The following is an 18,804-nucleotide window of genomic DNA, read 5'->3' as shown; positions in this document are numbered from 1 at the left end:
GCCAACAAATATAACTGTTTTCAGAATAAAGACCAACAGACTTCAACTACCCAGGCAGAACTTCATCTCACAGCACTCCTTCCATCACCCCATGCAGGGATATTATGGGTACGGGGCCGGGGTGGCGGCGGGAGGGGGACGGGGGAGATAGGAAGAGCTCTATTTCCCAAAGGTTGCTGGAATATAGTTCTGCAAGAAGATCTGAATTGTGAGCAGCTTTCCTCAGATCCCCCTGCCCCACCCAGTAGTGCTCCTTAAAAATGGGAGCATTGACACCAGGCCCCATTTCCTCAGCTCAGGGGACCCTGTCCCAGTTTGGTTGTACAGAGGGCCACGATCAATGAGAGGTCCAATCCGCCCGGCCCTCGACTTCCAGATCCAGCCTGGTCTTCCTGACATTTTTCCAGCTTTTTCTTGGCTTTCCCAGCCCTCGATTCCCCTTCCTCCAGCAGCCTGAGAAAGTGGCTTTTCTAGGCTCCCTTACCATAGCCTGAGTCCTAGTCCTGAGTCCTAGCCTAGTTTGGATTGGGCCTTTCTCGACTGTCCTATAGTAATGATTATGTTGTATTTGTTAAGCTCTCACTTTGTGCTAAGCACTGAGTAGATGCAAGTTGATCAGGTCAGACACAGCCCCTGTCCTCCCACATAGGGCTCACAGTCTAGAGGAGAGGGGAACAGGTACTTAATTCCCATTTTCCCTTTTAGACTGTGAGCCCACTGTTGGGTAGGGACTGTCTCGATATGTTGCCAACTTGTACTTCCCAAGCGCTTAGTACAGTGCTCTGCACACAGTAAGCGCTCAATAAATACAATTGATTGATTGATTTTCCAGATGAAGAAACAAGTCCAGAGAAGTTAAGTGATTTGCCCAGTGTCACCCAGCAGGCAAGGGGCAGAGCTGAGATTAGAACCCAGGTCCTCTGAATCTCAGGCCCGTGTTCTTTCCGCTAGGCCAAACTACTTTCCTGTCCATCTTTTCCTAGTGTCCTGCTTCTCCCCACCTTCCCCAACCTGTTGGGTTCACAGCAAGCATGAGATGGTAGAGGGGCAGAGGAAGAGGAGGGAAAAGACTTTTAGACTGCGAGCCCACTGTTGGGTAGGGACTGTCTCTATATGTTGCCAACTTGTACTTCCCAAGCGCTTAGTACAATGCTCTGCACACAGTCAGCGCTCAATAAATACGATTGATGATGATGATGATGATGATGAAAAGAGACTCAGAGAGATAGCTGAAAGAGGGAACACTCCTAAGGTCTAGCAGACTCAGGCTGTGGCTCAGATAGAGAACCAGCGTGGCTCAGTGGAAAAAGCATGGGCTTTGGAGTCAGAGGTCATGGGTTCAAATCCCTGCTCCGCCAATTGTCAGCTGTGTGACTTTGGGCAAGTCACTTAAGTTCTCTGTGCCTCAGTTCCCTCATCTGTAAAATGGGGATGAAGACTGTGAGCCCCCCATGGGACAACCTGATCACCTTGTAACCTCCTCAGCGCTTAGAACAGTGCTTTTCACATAGTAGGCGCTTAACAAATGGCATCAGTATTATGATTATTATTATTACAGCCTGAGGAACAGGGACAGAAAGGCCGCCCTGGGGAGGGTCCTAAAGAGGGAAATTCATCTCTGAGAAGAGGATGCCCCTCCTCTTTGCATGACTTACCACAGCCTCACAACCAATGAGTTTCGGTCAATCGATCAGTGGTATTTATTGAGCGCTTATTGTGTGCAGAAAACTACTAAATGCTTGGAAGATTACAACAGAGTTACACTTAGATTACTCCCTCTTCTCACCCGACTTTACAAATGCCATAACTATTATTATTATTATTATTATCATGTCCCACTTGGGGCTCATAGCCTTAATCCCCATTTTACAGCTAACAGGCACAGAGAAGTTAAAACACTTGCTCAAGGTCACACAGTGAACAGGTGGTAGAGGTTCCAGCGCCCTCTTTTAGGTTCTCTGTTGAGCTGGGTCAAGCACAGATTTGAGGAGGTTTTTCTACAGCCTTTACCCTATTTTTTTTTTTCATTTTGAGCAACTAATAGCAGAACCGACATGGGTCTGGGTTCTGCCAATGGGTAGTGGCAGCTGTTGGTATAACTGGACCTTTCTCCGAAGCAGCGTGGCTCAGTGAAAAGAGCCTGGGCTTTGGAGTCAGAGGTCATGGGTTCGAATCCCGGCTCCGCCAGTTGTCAGCTGTGTGACTTTGGGCAAGTCACTTCACTTCTGTGTGCCTCTGTTACCTCATCTGTAAAATGGGGATTAAGACTGTGAGCCCCTGTGGGACAACCTGATCACCTTGTAACTTCCCCAGTGCTTAGAACAGTGCTTTGCACATAGTAAGCACTTAATAAATGCCATTATTATTATTATTATTATTATTATTTCCAAATTGAGGGTTCGGCAGAGGGTGGGTACACTTAGCTGTACTCACAGAGTCACACCCAGCCTGGAAGACATTACAAGTGCAATTTCCAGGAGACAGATTCCATCCAGCAGTTTGAATTCGTCTGGTGGTTTTTGACACCAGCTCACTAGGAGCTTGCAATAATGCTTAGCAAGACCAGATAAGTCACTTAAAATGATACGTATTTAGTAAGTCAACGAATGGTGAATCCACTAATCGCTGAATCCTAGTCTCCTATCATCCAACCCAACCCGGACTGCTACATTGTCAGAATAATTGTCTGGGCAGTATTTCCTAGAAAAGTGCCAAGTTATAATCACCTTTTACCAAAGATATTTTTGATAAGAGTATTGGCCCTCTACTGACCCTTTCTCAAGGCCAACCAGTAGTCATCATCATCATCAATCGTATTTATTGAGCGCTTAATATGTGCAGAGCACTGTACTAAGCGCTTGGGAAGTACAAGTGGGCAACATATAGAGACAGTCCCTACCCAACAGTGGGCTCACAGTCTAAAAGGGGGAGACAGAGTAGTGACAATAATACAGTGTCCACATATGCTAACAAATGAGAAGCATCTTGGCCTAGTGGATATGGATAAAGCAGGGACTGGAAGTCATCATCATCATCATCAATCGTATTTATTGAGCGCTTACTGTGTGCAGAGCACTGTACTAAGCGCTTGGGAAGTACAAGTTGGCAACATCTAGAGACAGTCCCTACCCAACAGTGGGCTCACAGTCTAAAAGGGGGAGACAGAGAACAAAACCAAACATACTAACAAAATAAAATAAATAGAATAGATATGGACAAGTAAAATAAATAAATAGTTGGAAGGACTTGGTTCTAATCCCAGCTGCACCACGTGACTACCTTAGGCGAGTCATTTAACTCTCCTGTGCCTCAGGTATCTCATCTGTAAAATGGGGACTACTACTGTGAGCCCCACGGGGAACATGAGCTGTGTCCAACCTGATTCGCTTGTATCTACCCCAGTCCTTAGTACGGTGCCTGGCCCATAGTAAGGGCTTAACAAACACCAATCAATCAATCAATCAATCATATTTATTGAGCGCTTACTGTGTGCAGAGCACTGTACTAAGCACTTGGGAAGTACAAGATGGCAACATATAGAGACGGTCCCTACCCAACACCATAAAACAACGTAGAAATGTACAGTAAAAGCTAGTGTTGTTGCTACAGAAATTCTGATTGAACTGAAAGAGGTAGTTTTCCAAAACTTATATCAACAGCAAAATGGATTTCAAGTTAAATGTTGCACCACTGGGCAAATATAACTGCCCCTTGTACTTGTAATTGTAACTTGTAACTGTGACAAGCCCTTACTATGTGCAAAGCACTGTTCTAAGCGCTGGGGAGGTTACAAGGCAATCAGGTTGACCCACGGGGGGCTCAAAGTCTTAATCCCCATTTTTACCGATGAAGTGAGGCACAGAGAAGTTAAGTGACTTGCCCGAAGTCACACAGCCAACAATTGGCAGAGCTGGGATTTGAACCTCTGACTCCCAAGCCCGGGCTCTTTCCACTCAGTGGAAAGAGCCCGGGCTTGGGAGTCAGAGGTCGTGGGTTCTAATCCCGGCTCCGCCACTTGTCAACTGTGTGACTTTGGGCGAGTCACTTAGCTTCTCTGGGTCTCAGTTACTTCATCTGTAAAATGGGGGTTAAGACTGTGAGCCCCACGTGGGACAACCTGCTTACCTTGTCTCTACCCCAGTGCTTAGCACATAGTAAGCGATTAACAAATAGCATTTATTATTATTATTATAAATTTTGCACTACAATGAAGTAACAGGAACGTCTTTGAAAATTGTAACACTAGTGTCCCCTCGTGGAAATGTGGAAGAATACTACGAGTTTACACCTCAGCGTTCCCCAAATTACTTGATGATGGCATTCGTTAAGTGCTTACTATATAATAATAATAATTATTATTATATATTTTATAATATATAAATAATATATAATAATCATTATATATTATATAATTAATATAATATATGGTATATAATATATTATAATATATTATATTATATATATTATATATATTATTATTATTATTAACATTATGGCATTTGTTAAGCGCTTTCTATGTGCCAAGCACTGTTCTAATGGCTGAGGTAGATACAGGGTAATCAGAGTGTCCCAAGTGGGGCTCACACTTTTAATCCTCATTTTACAGCTAAGGTAATTGAAGCACAAAGGAGTGACTTGCCCAAGGTCAAGCACTGTTCTGAGAGCCAGGGTAGATATAAGCTAATTAGGTTGGACACAGTCCCTGCCCCACATGGGGCTCACAGTTTTAACCCCCAATTTTACAGGCGCGGTTAGAACAGTGCTCTGCACACGTGTACCTCTCCCAATGCTTCAAACACTGTTTGACATCATCATCAATCGTATTTATTGAGCGCTTACTATGTGCAGAGCACTGTACTAAGCGCTTGGGAAGTACAAATTGGCAACACATAGAGACAGTCCCTACCCAACAGTGGGCTCACAGTTTAAAAGCACATAATAAGTGCCTAACAAATACCATAAAAAAGCCCCATACACAAAAAAAAACCCTTAGATTTTGTGGAAGGAGAGGTTCCTCCCAGGGGCTAATGTTTATAGAGGAAATAAATGGGGCCCTTAGCCGTGGAATAATGATGATAATTATAATAACAGTGACTGTGGAATTTAAGTGCTTTTAAGTCTCTATATGTTGCCAACTTGTACTTCCCAAGCGCTTAGTACAGTGCTCTGCACCCAGTAAGCGCTCAATAAATACGATTGATGGTGATGATGATGAAGTGCTTACTTTGTGCCCAGCAATGTAGTAAGCCCTGGGATAGTGCAGCAGCGTGGCTAAGTGGAAAAGAGAATGGGCTTTGGAGTCACAGGTCACACGTTCAAATCCCGGCTCCGCCAATTGTCAGCTGTGTGACTTTGGGCAAGTCACAACTTCTCTGTGCCTCAGTTACCTCATCTGTAAAATGGAGATTAAAACTGTGAGCCCTCTGTAGGACAACGTGATCACCTTGTAACCTCCCCAGCGCTTAGAACAGTGCTTTGCACATAGTAAGCGCTTAATAAATGCCATTATTATTATTATTATAAGTGCTCAATAAATACAATTGAATGAATGAATAAGGTAACTGAGGCACAGAGAAGTTAAGTTACTTGTCCAAGGTTACACAGCAGATAAGTGGCAGCATTGGAATTAGAACCCAGGTCTCTCTGACTCCCAAGCCTATGCTCTACCCATTAGGCCACACTGCTTCTACTTCATTTTTCATTGCGTCTAAAAAATTTATATAGGTAGTTACAGTAAAGAAATACATGAAAGCGTGCAAAACAGAAGATTCTAGAAACACCAGACTGTAATCTCCAAGTCTTCTGAAATTTTTTTTAACTGCATCTCCAAGCTAAACACAGCTTTCGTTGCAGTAGAAAGAGGACTGCTCTGGGAATGAGATCTGGGTTCTAGTTCTGGTTTTGCTTGCTGGGACTACAGCATTGGTGGTGAGGCTTCTGACTGAAGAACCACGTGGAGCGTTTCATCATCAATCGTATTTATTGAGCACTTACTGTGTGCAGAGCACTGTACTAAGCGCTTGGGAAGTACAAGTTGGCAACGTATAGAGACAGTCCCTACCCAACAGTGGGCTCACAGTCTAAATGGGGGAGACAGAGAACAAAACCAAACATACTAACAAAATAAAATAGAATAGATATGTACAAGTAAAATAGAGTAACAAATATGTACAAACATATATACATATATACAGGTGCTGTGGGGAAGGGAAGGAGGTAAGATGGGGGGGGGGAGAGGGGGACGAGGAGGAGAGGAAGGAAGGGGCTCAGTCTGGGAAGGCCTCCCATGAGGAGGACAAGCCCAGCGGGAATAATAATAATAGGGGTATTTGTTGAGTCCTATGTGCCAAGCACTGTACTAAGTGGTGAGGTAGAGACAAGATAATAAAAATGATGGTGTTTGTTAAACACCCCTACTGAAAGCTCACCTCCTCCAGGAGGCCTTTCCAGACTGAGCCCCCCCCTTTTCCTCTGCTCCTCCTCCCCACTGCCCCTCCTCCCTCCCTCTGCTCTACCCCTTTTCCCGGCCCACCAGCACTTGTGTATATTTGTACATTTTTCTATTTTTTATTAATGTGCATATATCTATAATTCTATTTATTTTGATATTAAGGCCTGTCTCCCCCCTTCTAGACTGTGAGCCCATTGTTGGATTTAGAACCCATAAGCACTCAATATGATTGAATGAATGAATGCCATGCTGCTTCTAGTACTGTACTAAGCACTTAGGGGAGTATAATATAATAGTTTGGTATAAAATTCCTGCCCTCGAAGACCTCTCCCTTCTGTGCTCACAGTCTTAATCCCCATTTTCCAGAAGGGGTAACTGAGGCACAGAGAAGTTAAGCGGCTTGCCCAAGGTCACACGGCAGACAAGTGGCAGAGCCAGGATTAGAACCCTCATCCTTTTCTAAGTATGCAAGTGTGTTGCTGCACAAACCCCTTTCACCACAATCAATTCCTCCACACCGATTCTTGGCCCCCACAAGCTCAACTGTTGATTTTGACAGGAGACTTATCAAATCACTGTTTTGAACTGCCCAGCTTTGCTCAAGACCTTCAAGCTAGCTCTCTTCCTCCCTTTGAGGCCCTACTGAGAGCTCACCTCCTCCAGGAGGCCTTCCCACACTGAGCCCCTTCCTTCCTCTCCCCTTCACCATCCCCCCCTTCTTACCTCCTTCCCTTCCCCACAGCACCTGTATATATGTTTGTACATATTTATTACTCTATTTAATTTTACTTGTACATATCTATTCTATTTATTTTCTTAGTATGTTTGGTTTTGTTCTCTGTCTCCCCCTTGTAGACTGTGAGCCCACTGTTGGGTAGGGACTGTCTCTGTGTTGCCAACTTGTACTTCCCAAACACTTAGTACAGTGCTCTGCACACAGTAAGCACTCAATAAATACGGTTGGTTGGTTGATTGATTGATTGATTGATCAATTCTCACACCCTCCTCCCCCGGAAAGTTCCCTCACTTTTAGGAAAGGGAAGTGAATAGCAAAGGACCACTCCCCTTCTTAATGTAACCAGGCAATAATAATGGTATTTGTTAAGCACTTACTCTTTGCCAAGCACTGTTGTAAGTGGTGGAGTAGATACAAGGTAATCAGGTTGTCCCACCTGGGGCTTGCAGTCAATCCCCATTTTACTGATGAGGTAACAGGCACAGAGAAGTTAAGCAATTTGCCCAAGGTCACACAGCAGGCACGTGGCAGAGCCAGAATTAGAACCCACAACCTCTGACTTCCAAGCCCTTGCTCTTAACACATGCTACTTCTCATGCTGGGCAATACCACCGGTGGTTTAGATGAAAGACAAAAACTGATTAGGGTTTAGGACTTTTTAGACTGAAAGTTTTAACAGGGCTGATTTAAGCAGAATTTAACTGCTAAAAGCAGTGTGGTCTAGGCGAAAGAGCACAGGCGTGGGAGTCCTGAGGACCTGGGTTTTAATCCCAGCTCTGCCACCTGTCTGATGTGTGACCTTGGGCATGTCACAACTTTTGTGCCTCAGTTACTTTACATGTAAAATAGGGATTAAGATTCTGAGCCCTCTGGGGGACAGGGACTGTGTCCAACCTGATTAGCCCACCGTTTGGTATAGCACCTGACACATAGTAAGCTTTAAACAAATACCATAAAAAAGTCAAGGAGATAAATAAGACAGTACAACCAGGCAACAGAACAATTAGGGGAAGATAGTTCTACATCCCAGTCAGGTCATTTTTGAAAACTATTAGATTGATTCGCCTGTCTCATATTCACTCTGACCATTTTTTTCCAGGCCTAGACCAAATTGAGAGAAATAAAAGACTTGAGACTGCTCTGGCATTACAGTTCAGGAAGGTTTGAAGATGTACAAAAAGGGAATCAATAGCAAAAACCACAATGTGAAGTATTAAAACAATGAACATGACCTATACATTTAACTTTATTTTACCATCTAGTCAAGACATAATTCTATCAACATAAAAAATGACATTTAACACACATGAACAAAAATTTGAGTCTCAGAGCACTGAATATTAAAAATATTTCTTCTACTTAGGGCTTTAAAAGCATAGCTTATAGATATCATTTGTATTAAGTAACATTTAAAAAAAAAATCACTGGACATTTTCCCAAGATAGCAACAGGTTGCATAATTCAAAGATTGTTACAGTGCTATTACAAACCACTATATTTTAGGTACTTCCCAAAAAGGATCAAAGCATCACCAAGGTTTAAGCCACTGGGAAAAGTGCTCATTCAAACATTTCCTCTGTTACTAATTCAAACTTGTATGGACATAATGTCTGGTTTAGGACAACTGAATTAATACAAAAGCTTTTTTGATCCACTGCCCACTTTCAAAAACTGAAACACTATTATGCTGTTGAGGTCTTTCTTAGAGCTTTTTGCCCATCACTAAGGTGCGTTACAGTATGCCTGAGTTAATGAACTAGATTTATCCTCTAATATTGTTAAGCCTGAAACAGGGGAAGTACAGATGCACTAGCACAGAATTATGCACAGAAAGAAAACCAGCATTTTCATTATCCACTTTCTAAGTCTGAACCGATATTACACAGCTGACAAAAAAAAAAAAAAAGCTGGATTCAAAGAAATAGGATTGTTTTCCTCAGTCACTGACAGGAATTTTGTAGGCCACCATGCTATTCACTTTGTGGATTGTGGTGGTAAATGATCGAAGACGGACTTCTTCCGAATTGGCAATAAACTGTGGTCCTGACTCTTCCCACTTCTCTGGAACTACCAGGTCTTTGTCTGTGTAAATCAGTAGATCAAATGCACCTGAATTGGAGGAAAAATAAAGCAAAGTTCATTAGGAGAATGCGTGAACCCAGAATTTTCCAGTTGATTTTTAAAACCAAAACTTAAGGGTGATAATTTCTTTTCCTGCCCAAATATTAAAGCCTGCTATTAGTCTCCAGGTATAGTACACAGGGAAGACTTTTCTCTGACAAACTCACTCTTTGCAAGCAACTGCCAAACTAATGTTAATCCTTATAAATTTAAGAGGAAAGGAAACAAGGTACACAGATGGCAAACTACAATCTAAATCAAGGAAAGTAACAAGTCAAATCCCAGGCTTCTGAAGCCCATTCCATTGTTGTTCCATCTGTCTGTTAGTGGAGGTTGACAGGCAGAATTTTCCCTGCTAGTTAAGGCCAACAACTCTGAGCAATCCAGAGCTTATTTATGTACAGTTAATTCAGCATCTAGTTTAAATCAAAGACTATAAGGTAAATACACCAGAACAGGCAGCAATAACTCTATGGAACAGGCTTTTCCCATCCAGCCCCTGCCTTGTTCTCAACAGCAGGGCCAGGGTTCCAGATTTGATCAAGGAGTAGCTTCACCTTGTTTTCAACTACTCCTTTTAGAGAACAAAGGGAAGATGTGCTGTGAAATGCTTGCCTTGGTAACCAAGCACACCCAGAGGCCACAAGGCAGGCCTAGAGTTGAAATGGCACAGACAGAATAATAATAATGGCATTTATTAAGCGCTTACTATGTGCAAAGCACTGTTCTAAGTGCTGGGGAGGTTACAAGGCGATCAGGTTGTCCCACGAGGGGCTCACAGTCTTAATCCCCATTTTGCAGATGAAGTGAGGCACAGAGAAGTTAAGTGACTTGCCCAAAGTCACACAGCCAACAATTGGGGGAGCTAGGATTTGAACCCATGACCTCTGACTCCAAAGCCCGTGCTCTTTTCACTGAGCCACGCTGCTTCTCGGGGGGTGGGGATAGGGGAGGGCAAATGCAGGACCATTGGGCTTCCACAACTGTGACTCTCCCCCCCCCCCCCCCCCCCCCCCCCAAAGTTTAATTGCCTAGGGTTTCTTAGATATACTTACAGGAAGCTTCCAGCAAGGGCAGGAATGTTACAGTTGCTGTGATTTGCCTGATCACTGACCGAATTTCATCTTGGATGGCTTTATGTGATTTCTCTCTTGGTGCACTGTGCAAGGAAAGTCAAGGAGAATTGGTAATAATTATTTTGCAAGGGCAAATGTTTGAAAAGACTATTCAGTCAGTCATTTACTGAGTGCTTCCTGCGTACAAAGCACTTGTATTAAGTGCTTGGGAGAGTATAATAATAGACACATTCCCTGCCTACAGTGAGATTACAGTCTACAGTGGCGGGGAGACAGACATTAATATAAATAAGTTATAGATTTGCTCCCTTTGCTTTTCTCCCCTTCCCCCCCCCCACCACCATCAGCCCCAAAGGACTTAGCAAGAGCAAGGCACAGTGAGAAGGTTAGCATTACAGGAGTGAAGTGCGTGGGCTGTGTTGTAGACGGAGAGTAGCAAGGTGAAGGAGGAAGGGGTAAAGTGGCAGAGTGCTTTAAAGTCAACGGTGAGGAGTTTTTGTTGGATGCGGAGGTGGGTGGGCAACCACTGGAGTTTTTTGAGGAGAGCGCTGACATGTTCTGAATGTTTTGCTTGAAGAATGATCTGGGCAGCAGACTGAAGTATGTACTGGAGTGAGGAGAGACAGGAGGCTGATGCAGTAATCCAGGCTGGATAGAATAAGTCACTGTATTAACATGGTAGCAGTTTGGATAGAGAGGAAAGGGAGGATTTTAGCGACGTTGCGAAGGTGGGACCGACAGGATTTAGTGATGGACTGAATGCGGGTTGAATGAGAGAGAAGGCAAGGATAATGCCAAGGTTACTGGCTTGTGAGACAGGAAGGATGGTGATGCAGTATACAGTGATAAAAGTCACAGGGAGGACAGGGCTTGTGTGGGACTATAGAACTGACCTGATAGCTGGGATGATGCTCAATTAAATATTCAAAAGGCCAATTAAAAAAAAAAAAGACACCATCTTCTGGTGAGACGTCTTGTTAGAGTAAAGCATTAAGGGAGTTAGAGAGTTTGCCGCTGCATTTTAAGGTTAAGAAAAAAATTTAGGCTCATGCCCCTCCCCATTGTTCTGGCAATGCATCCTTTTGGAATTAGCGTGCATTCGACAATATGGGTTTTACTTCACGTGGGACTCTGCAAGTTGCAACCCTGTTACAAGAGAACTGACCGAATAGTGCCCTCTTATGCCATATAGTAGTGTAGACAATTAGAATTTCAAATTTGCATTTCTTATTACTGGTGGCTTAAATCAGAACTATAATAATAATAATGGTATTTGTTAAGCGCTTACTATGTGCCAAGCACTGTTCTAAGCACTGGGGAGGAAACTTACATTGATACAAAAAAACCACGCAGATTCTGGATAGCACATGCAGAGAAGCATTTGCAGGGAGTTGAATGGCCAAAGGCAAGGTAGCTGTGTGAAAACAGAACTGTTTTGAGGCTAGGAGAGGGCATTAAAATTTGGATATCTGGCAACTACTGAATAGTGACGCAAACTGCTAATTGAAATTAGAAGCTTGAGGAAGCTAACAACTTTAGAATTAAATTCAGTTTCAAGAGCACCTACCTGTCATCTTTTGCAGACTTGTCACATTCAATGTCAAACTGCCATCTTTCCAGGACCTCACCGCTTTCGATATTAGAGATCACTACCACCAGTTTCTGAACCGAACACTTGTAGAGCCAATCTACAAGAAATAATGGGCTGGTTTACCTTGTACAACAATAAAACGTCTCAGGTGTTAACAGTGATAAATGCTGAATGAACTTTCAATTTGGTTTAAGTTGGCTATGTCTAGACTGTGAGCCCACTGTTGGGTTGGGACCGTCTCTATATGTTGCCAACTTGTACTTCCCAAGCGCTTAGTACAGTGCTCTGCACACAGTAAGCGCTCAATAAATACAATTGATTGATTGATGTCCTCCAGTTCACCAGAGCCACTTATGGAATTCAGATTTTTTTGGAAACAGAGCTCTTACCTCAGCTGTTATTACACCCTGGCATGTTTTACACTAGCACTTAAGTACATTGCACTTTGGGTGCGTTGCAGCTGATACACAAGTTTGTCAATATTTTATAAACACACACCTTTCAGAGCAGTTTGTGCATTCATTTAGTTGTATTTATTGAGCATTTACTGTGTGCAGAGCACTGTACTAAGCACAACACAACAATAGACATTCCCTGCCCACAATGGCAGGGGTGGGGGGAGGAAGAGAAAGACACCAATACAGATAAATTACAGATATAAATATAAGTGCTGTGGGGCTGGGGGGGGGGGGGGGGAAGAACCAAGGGAGCAAGTCAGGGTGATGCAGAAGGGTATGGGAGAAGAGGAAAGGGAGTGCCTAGTTTGGGAAGATGTGTCTTCCATAGAGCTTTAAAGAGGCGGGGAGGGGGGAAGAGCAACTGTCTGTTGGATATGAGGAGGGAGGGCATTTCAGGCCCGAGGCAGGACATGGGCAGGGGCCAGCGGTGACACAGGCGAGAGTGAGGCACAATGAGGTTGGCAGTAGAGGAGCAAAGTGTGTAGGCTGGATTGTAGGAGAGTAGCAAGGTGAGGTAGGAGGGGGTAAAGTGGTAGAGTGCTTTAAAGACAATGGTGAGGGGTTTGGGTTTCATACGAAGGTGGTTAGGCAACCGCTGGAATTTGAGGAGAGGAGTAACATGTCCTGAACGTTTCTGTACAAAAGTGATCTGGTCAGCACAGCAAAGCATGGACTGGAGTGGAGAAAGACGGGAGGCTGATGCAGTAATCCAGGCAGGATAGGATGAGTGAATGTATTAACGTGCTAGCTAGCAGTTTGGTTGGAGAGGAAAGGGCGGATTTTAGCAATGTTGGGAAGATGAAACTGATAGGATTTAGTGAAAGATCGCATAGTGGGTTGAATGAGAGGAGTCAAGGATAACGCCAAGGTTACGGGCTTGTGAGACAGGAAGGATGCCGTCTACAGTGATGGGAAAGTCATGTGGAGGACAGGGACTGCGTGGGAAGATAGGACACATTAAGCTCGAGGTGATGGACATCCAAGGAGAGATGTCCTAGAGTTAACCAGGTAAGTCTGCCCACACCTTAAAATTTTGCCATAGTATAAATGAATGCAGTTTTAGCTTCCAAACTAACCACAAATGTGTTTTCAGATCACAGATTAGCCTCGAGTCAGAAATTCATTATTTCAGCTCCGAGTGTAAAGATGCAGACTTTTCCAAGATTATATACATATATATTTTTTTTTTTTTTTTTTTTTTTTAGAGACCCAGAGATCATGAAGCCAAGGTGAGAGAAAAATGTGACCAAGAGCTGGGTTCTGCGCCACTCTGTCAGGTTAGTTCTTTTGGTGTGAAATTCTTAAAAAGCTTAATAAATCAACAGCCAAAGTTTGGGAAAGGCAGCTTCGTACTTCAGGTACGAAGAGCAAAAGGTCCATAAAGAAGCCTTCCCATGGCTGCAACTTTCCTCGGCAATTACTAGCCCAATCCGGCCACTCTTTACACTACTGGCTCCTTTCATAGGATCGGGGCCTTTGCACAGTTTGGTTTCTTGATAAACACAGATAAATTTGCCATGCTTTAACACCTTTAGGTTATAAAAGCTCCTTGAGGACAGGGTCATACCTTTTAATTGTTCCACCACATTGTTCAAGTAATTTATAAGGTCAGGGTCTGTAGTAACAAGCAGGGTGAGTCCATATTTCTGCACCCGTGTGAAGGTTTCAGATGGATATATTCCACGTTGATATAAAATACTGTTTATGCCATATGCTGAAATGAAAGGGATATCGATTAGTAAAAGCTCCTGGAGGACAGGATCAAACCTTTTAATTGTCAATTTATAAGGTCAGGGTCTGCAGTAACAAGCAAGGTGGGTCCATATTTCTGCACTCTTGTAAAGGTTTCAGATGGATAAAGTCCACGTTGATATAAAATACTGTTTATGCCCTATGCTGAAATGAAAGGGATATCGATTAGTAAAAGCTCCTGGAGGACAGGATCAAACCTTTTAATTGTCAATTTATAAGGTCAGGGTCTGCAGTAACAAGCAAGATGGGTCCATATTTCTGCACTCTTGTAAAGGTTTCGGATGGATATAGTCCATGTTGATATAAAATACTGTTTATGCCATATACTGAATTGAAAGGGATATCAATGAATCGATGGTGACTGTGTTGACTGTGTGCACAGTACTGTTCTAAGCGCTTGGGAGGATACATTACAGAGTTGGTAGCCTTGTTCCTGGCTCCTAATGATCTTACAGCATAAAGGTACAGTAAATTATGAAGCGTTCATGTTTGTAAACCAAAATGAGTGGGACTGAACAAAGACTGTGATGTCTGGGCCCTCTGTTCCCTTCCTTCCCAGCCTGCTCCCCCTTGCTGAGGCCTTTCAGGGCAGCCAGGGTCATTCGGGTTCTCAAGCTGGGGCCTGGTGCCCCTTGACCACCCCTGGGCAGAGCTTTTGAGGGGGCTCCAGGCCGCCATCCCCTCCTCCTCCTCAGTCATTAATTCATTCAGTCGTACTTATCGAGCACTTACTGTGTGAAGAACACTGTACTAAGCACTTGGAAAGTACAATTCAGCATCAGAGACAACCCCTGCCCACAACGGGCTCACAGTCTAGGAGACAGACAGACATCAAAACAAGTAAACAGGCAACTATGTAAGTAAATAATAATAATAATAATAATAATAATAATAATAATAATAATGGCATTTGTTAAGCACTTACTATGTGCAAAGCACTATTCTATGCACTGGGGTGGGTACAAGGTCATCAGGTTGTCCCACGTGGGACTCACAGACTCAATCCCCATTTTACAGATGAGGGATCTGAGAAATTAAGTGACTTGCCCAAAGTCACACAGCTGGCAAGTGGCAGAGCCGGGATTAGAACCTACCACCTCTGACTCCCAAGCCCGAGCTCTAGAATTACAGATTGATACACATCATTAACAACATAAATAGAATAATAAATATGTACACACACACACACACACACACACACACGTGCTGTGGGGCGGGGAGGGGTGGTAGAGGGAGGGAGTGGGGGTAATGGGGAGGGGGAGCAGAGGAAAAGGGGAGCTTAGTCCAGGAGGGCCACCTTCTTCTTTCATTCATTCAATCGTATTTATTGAGCGCTTACTGTGTGCAGAGCACTGTACTAAGCACTTGGGAAGTACAAGTTGGCAGCATCTAGAGACGGTACCTACCCAACAGCTGGCTCACAGTCTAGAATGGGGAGACAGACAACAAAACAAAACATATTAACAAAATAGAATACTAAATATGTACAAGTGAAATAGAGTAATAAATACTCTAGAGAATAAATAGAGAAGCAGCGGGACTCAGTGGAAAAAAGAGCACGGGCTTTGGAGTCAGAGGTCATGGGTTCAAGTCCCAGCTCTGGCACTTGTCAGCTGTGTGACTTTGGGCAAGTCACTTAACTCCTCTGTGCCTCAGTTACCTTATCTGTAAAATGGGGATTAAGACTGTGAGCCCCACGTGGGACAACCTGATCACCTTGCAACCTCCCCAACGCTTAGAACAGTGTTTTGCACATAGTAAGCGCTTAATAAATGCTATCATTATTATTATTAAATATGTTCAAACATATATACAGGTGCTGTGGGGAGGGGAAGGAGGTAGGGCCGGGGTGATGGGGAGGAGGAGCAGAGGAAAAGGGGAGCTTAGTCCAGGAGGGCCTCCTCCTTCTTCTTCTTCATCATCATCATCAATCTTATTTATTGAGCGCTTACTATGTGCAGAGCACTGTACTAAGCGCTTGGGAAGTACAAATTGGCAACATTGAGACAGTCCCTACCCAACCGTGGGCTCACAGTCTAAAAGGGGGAGACAGAGAACTAAACCAAACATACTAACAAAATAAAATAAATAGAATAGATATGTACAAGTAAAATAGAGTAATGAATATGTACAGACATATATACATATATACAGGTGCTGTGGGGAAGGGAAGGAGGTAAGATGGGGGGATGGAGAGGGGGACGAGGGGGAGAGGAAGGAAGGGGCTCAGTCTGGGAAGGCCTCCTGGAGGAGGTGAGCTCTCAATAGGGCCTTGAAAGGAGGAAGAGAGTTAGCTTGGCGGATCATCATCATCATCATCAATCGTATTTATTGAGCGCTTACTGTGTGCAGAGCACTGTACTAAGCGCTTGGGAAGTACAAGTGGGCAACATATAGAGACAGTCCCTACCCGCCAGTGGGCTCACAGTCTAAAAGGGGGAGACAGAGAACAAAACCAAACATACTAACACAATAAAATAAATAGAATAGATATGGACAAGTAAAATAAATAAATGAATAGAGTAATAAGTACGTATAAGCATATATACAGGTGCTGTGGGGAAGGGAAGGAGGTAAGATGGGGGGAGGGAGAGGGGGACGAGGGGGAGAGGAAGGAAGGGGCTCAGTCAGTTCTTTCATTCATTCAATCGTATTTATTGAGCGCTTACTGGGTGCAGAGCACTGTATTAAGCGTTCCCCCTTCTAGACTGTGAGCCCACTGTTGGGTTGGGTAGGGACCGTCTCTATATGTTGCCAACTTTTACTTCCCAAGCGCTTAGTACAGTGCTCTGCACACAGTAAGCGCTCAATAAATACGGTTGACTGAGAGGAAGGAGGGGGCTCAGTGTGGGAAGGCCTCCTGGAGGAGGTGAGCTCTCAGTAGGGCCTTGAAGGGAGGAAGAGAGCTAGCTTGGCGGATGGGCAGAGGGAGGGAGGGCATTCCAGGCCCGGGGAGGAGGTGAGCGGAGGGTGCGGGCTGGGCTGCAGGAGGAGAGAAGGGAGATGGAGAAGGATGCCGGGAAAGAAAAGGAAAGGAAAGGAAAGGAGGGGAAGGAAGGTGCACCCCGAGGAGCCGGGCTGACTCACAGAAGAACTCGGCGACGATCTCTGCGCTGCCCCTTAGGGTGATGCCCTGATCCCGGCTCAGCTGCAGCGCCATGGCCCAGGCCGCACGCAGGAGCAGAGCGGACGCCCTCCCGCCACTCTTTTCAAATCGAGACCCGCGCATGCGCGCAGCCGGACTTGCGCGCCCCCCGCCCCGCCCCGCCCCGCCCGCCGCGCAGGCGCAGAGCCGGCCTCGCGCTCCCCCCGCCCTCCCTCCCGCCCGCCGCGCAGGCGCAGAGCCGGCCTCCCGCCCGCCGCGCAGGCGCACAGCGCGGGCCGACGCCGGCCGCGCTGAGGGGGCTGCCCGGCCTGAGGAGAGGCTGGCGGGGATGTTCCCATGGAAACCATGGCCGCCGCCTGGCCCCACACTCGGCGCCACTTGAGGTGTGAGAGCCATGGCTCCGAATCCAGGCCCCGACAATTGGCAGCTGTGTGACTATCATCATCATCAGTCGTATTTATTGGGCGCTTACTATGTGCAGAGCACTGTACTAAGCGCCTGGGAAGTACAAATTGGCAACATATAGAGACAGTCCCTACCCAACAGTGGGCTGGGCAGGACACTTCATTTCACAGATCCCCCTCTCCATCCCCCCCCCCCATCTTACCTCCTTCCCTTCCCCACAGCACCTGTATATATGTTTGTACAGATTTATTACTCTATTTATTTATTTTACTTGTACATATCTATTCTATTCATTTTATTTCGTTAGTATGTTTGGTTTTGTTCTCTGTCTCCCCCTTATATCAATCAATCAATCATCAATCGTATTTATTGAGCGCTTACTGTGTGCAGAGCACTGTGCCAAGCGCTTGGGAAGTCCAAGTTGGCAACATAGAGAGACGGCCCCTACCCAACAGTGGGCTCACAGTCTAGAAGGGGGAGACAGAGAACAAAACCAAACATACTAACAAAATACAATAAATAGAATAGATATGTACAAGTTAAATAAAAAATAAATAAATAGAGTAATAAATATGTACAAACATATATACAGGAAAAATATGGAACGCTTCACAAATTTGCGTGTTATCCTTGCGCAGGGGCCATGCTAATCTTCTCTGTATCATTCCAATTTTAGTATATGTGCTGCCGAAGCGAGCACATTTGTTGCCAACTTGAACTTTCCAAGCACTTAGTATAGTGCTCTGCACACAGTAAGCGCTCAATAAATACGATTGATTGATTGATTGAGTCTCTGGGCCTCAGTTCCCTCATCTGTAAAATGGGACAACCTCATTCATTCAGTCATATTTATTGAGCACTTACTGTGTGCAGAGCACTGTACTAAGTGCTTGGGAAGTACAAGTTACAACCTGATCACCTTGTAACCTCCCCCAGCACTTAGAACAGTGCTTTGCACATAGTAAGCGCTTAACAAATGCCATTATTATTATTATTATCCAAAGGGGAGTTAGGGATTGAGGAATGATGATCTTGCCAGTCTCCCGCCTCCCCCATTTCTGGCCACCTACGCTATTTAGAAAATTGAAAGCCCCAATGGCCATTGCCC

The 18,804-nt window shown here is 44.6% G+C and overlaps 1 protein-coding gene and 1 non-coding gene across 2 annotated transcripts; both read right to left on the bottom strand.

Moving 5' to 3' along the window:
* Positions 1–8,427: 8,427 nt before the first annotated feature.
* MAD2L1 (mitotic arrest deficient 2 like 1) lies at positions 8,428–17,379 on the bottom strand. Its single transcript, XM_038769278.1, has 5 exons — positions 17,273–17,379; positions 14,001–14,147; positions 11,952–12,072; positions 10,364–10,467; positions 8,428–9,296 (listed from the first exon to the last, which is right to left on the bottom strand). The coding sequence occupies exons 1-5, from the start codon at positions 17,343–17,345 to the stop codon at positions 9,124–9,126; spliced, it is 618 nt and encodes a 205-aa protein (XP_038625206.1). The 5' UTR covers positions 17,346–17,379; the 3' UTR covers positions 8,428–9,123.
* Positions 17,380–18,289: 910 nt separating this feature from the next.
* On the bottom strand, positions 18,290–18,396 carry LOC119947772. Its single transcript, XR_005456568.1, has one exon. It is a non-coding gene; the product is annotated as a U6 spliceosomal RNA (small nuclear RNA).
* Positions 18,397–18,804: the final 408 nt, after the last annotated feature.

The sequence above is a fragment of the Tachyglossus aculeatus genome, chromosome X5 (assembly GCF_015852505.1).
Source record: "Tachyglossus aculeatus isolate mTacAcu1 chromosome X5, mTacAcu1.pri, whole genome shotgun sequence".
Taxonomy (NCBI): domain Eukaryota; kingdom Metazoa; phylum Chordata; class Mammalia; order Monotremata; family Tachyglossidae; genus Tachyglossus; species Tachyglossus aculeatus.
Note: the sequence above shows the minus strand (reverse complement) of the source record. Positions and strands in the feature narration are given on the sequence as shown.

What these genes read in the sequence shown, in the direction of transcription:
- MAD2L1 (XM_038769278.1), bottom strand. Translation starts at nt 17,345, where the DNA reads ATGGCGCTGCAGCTGAGCCGGGATCAGGGCATCACCCTAAGGGGCAGC. An exon ending in GATCGTCGCCGAGTTCTTCT is followed by an intron (nt 14,148 to 17,272) that starts GTGAGTCAGCCC and finishes CTTTCATTTCAG; the next exon opens with CATATGGCATAAACAGTATT. An exon ending in AAGTCTGCAAAAGATGACAG is followed by an intron (nt 10,468 to 11,951) that starts GTAGGTGCTCTT and finishes TTCCTTGCACAG; the next exon opens with TGCACCAAGAGAGAAATCAC.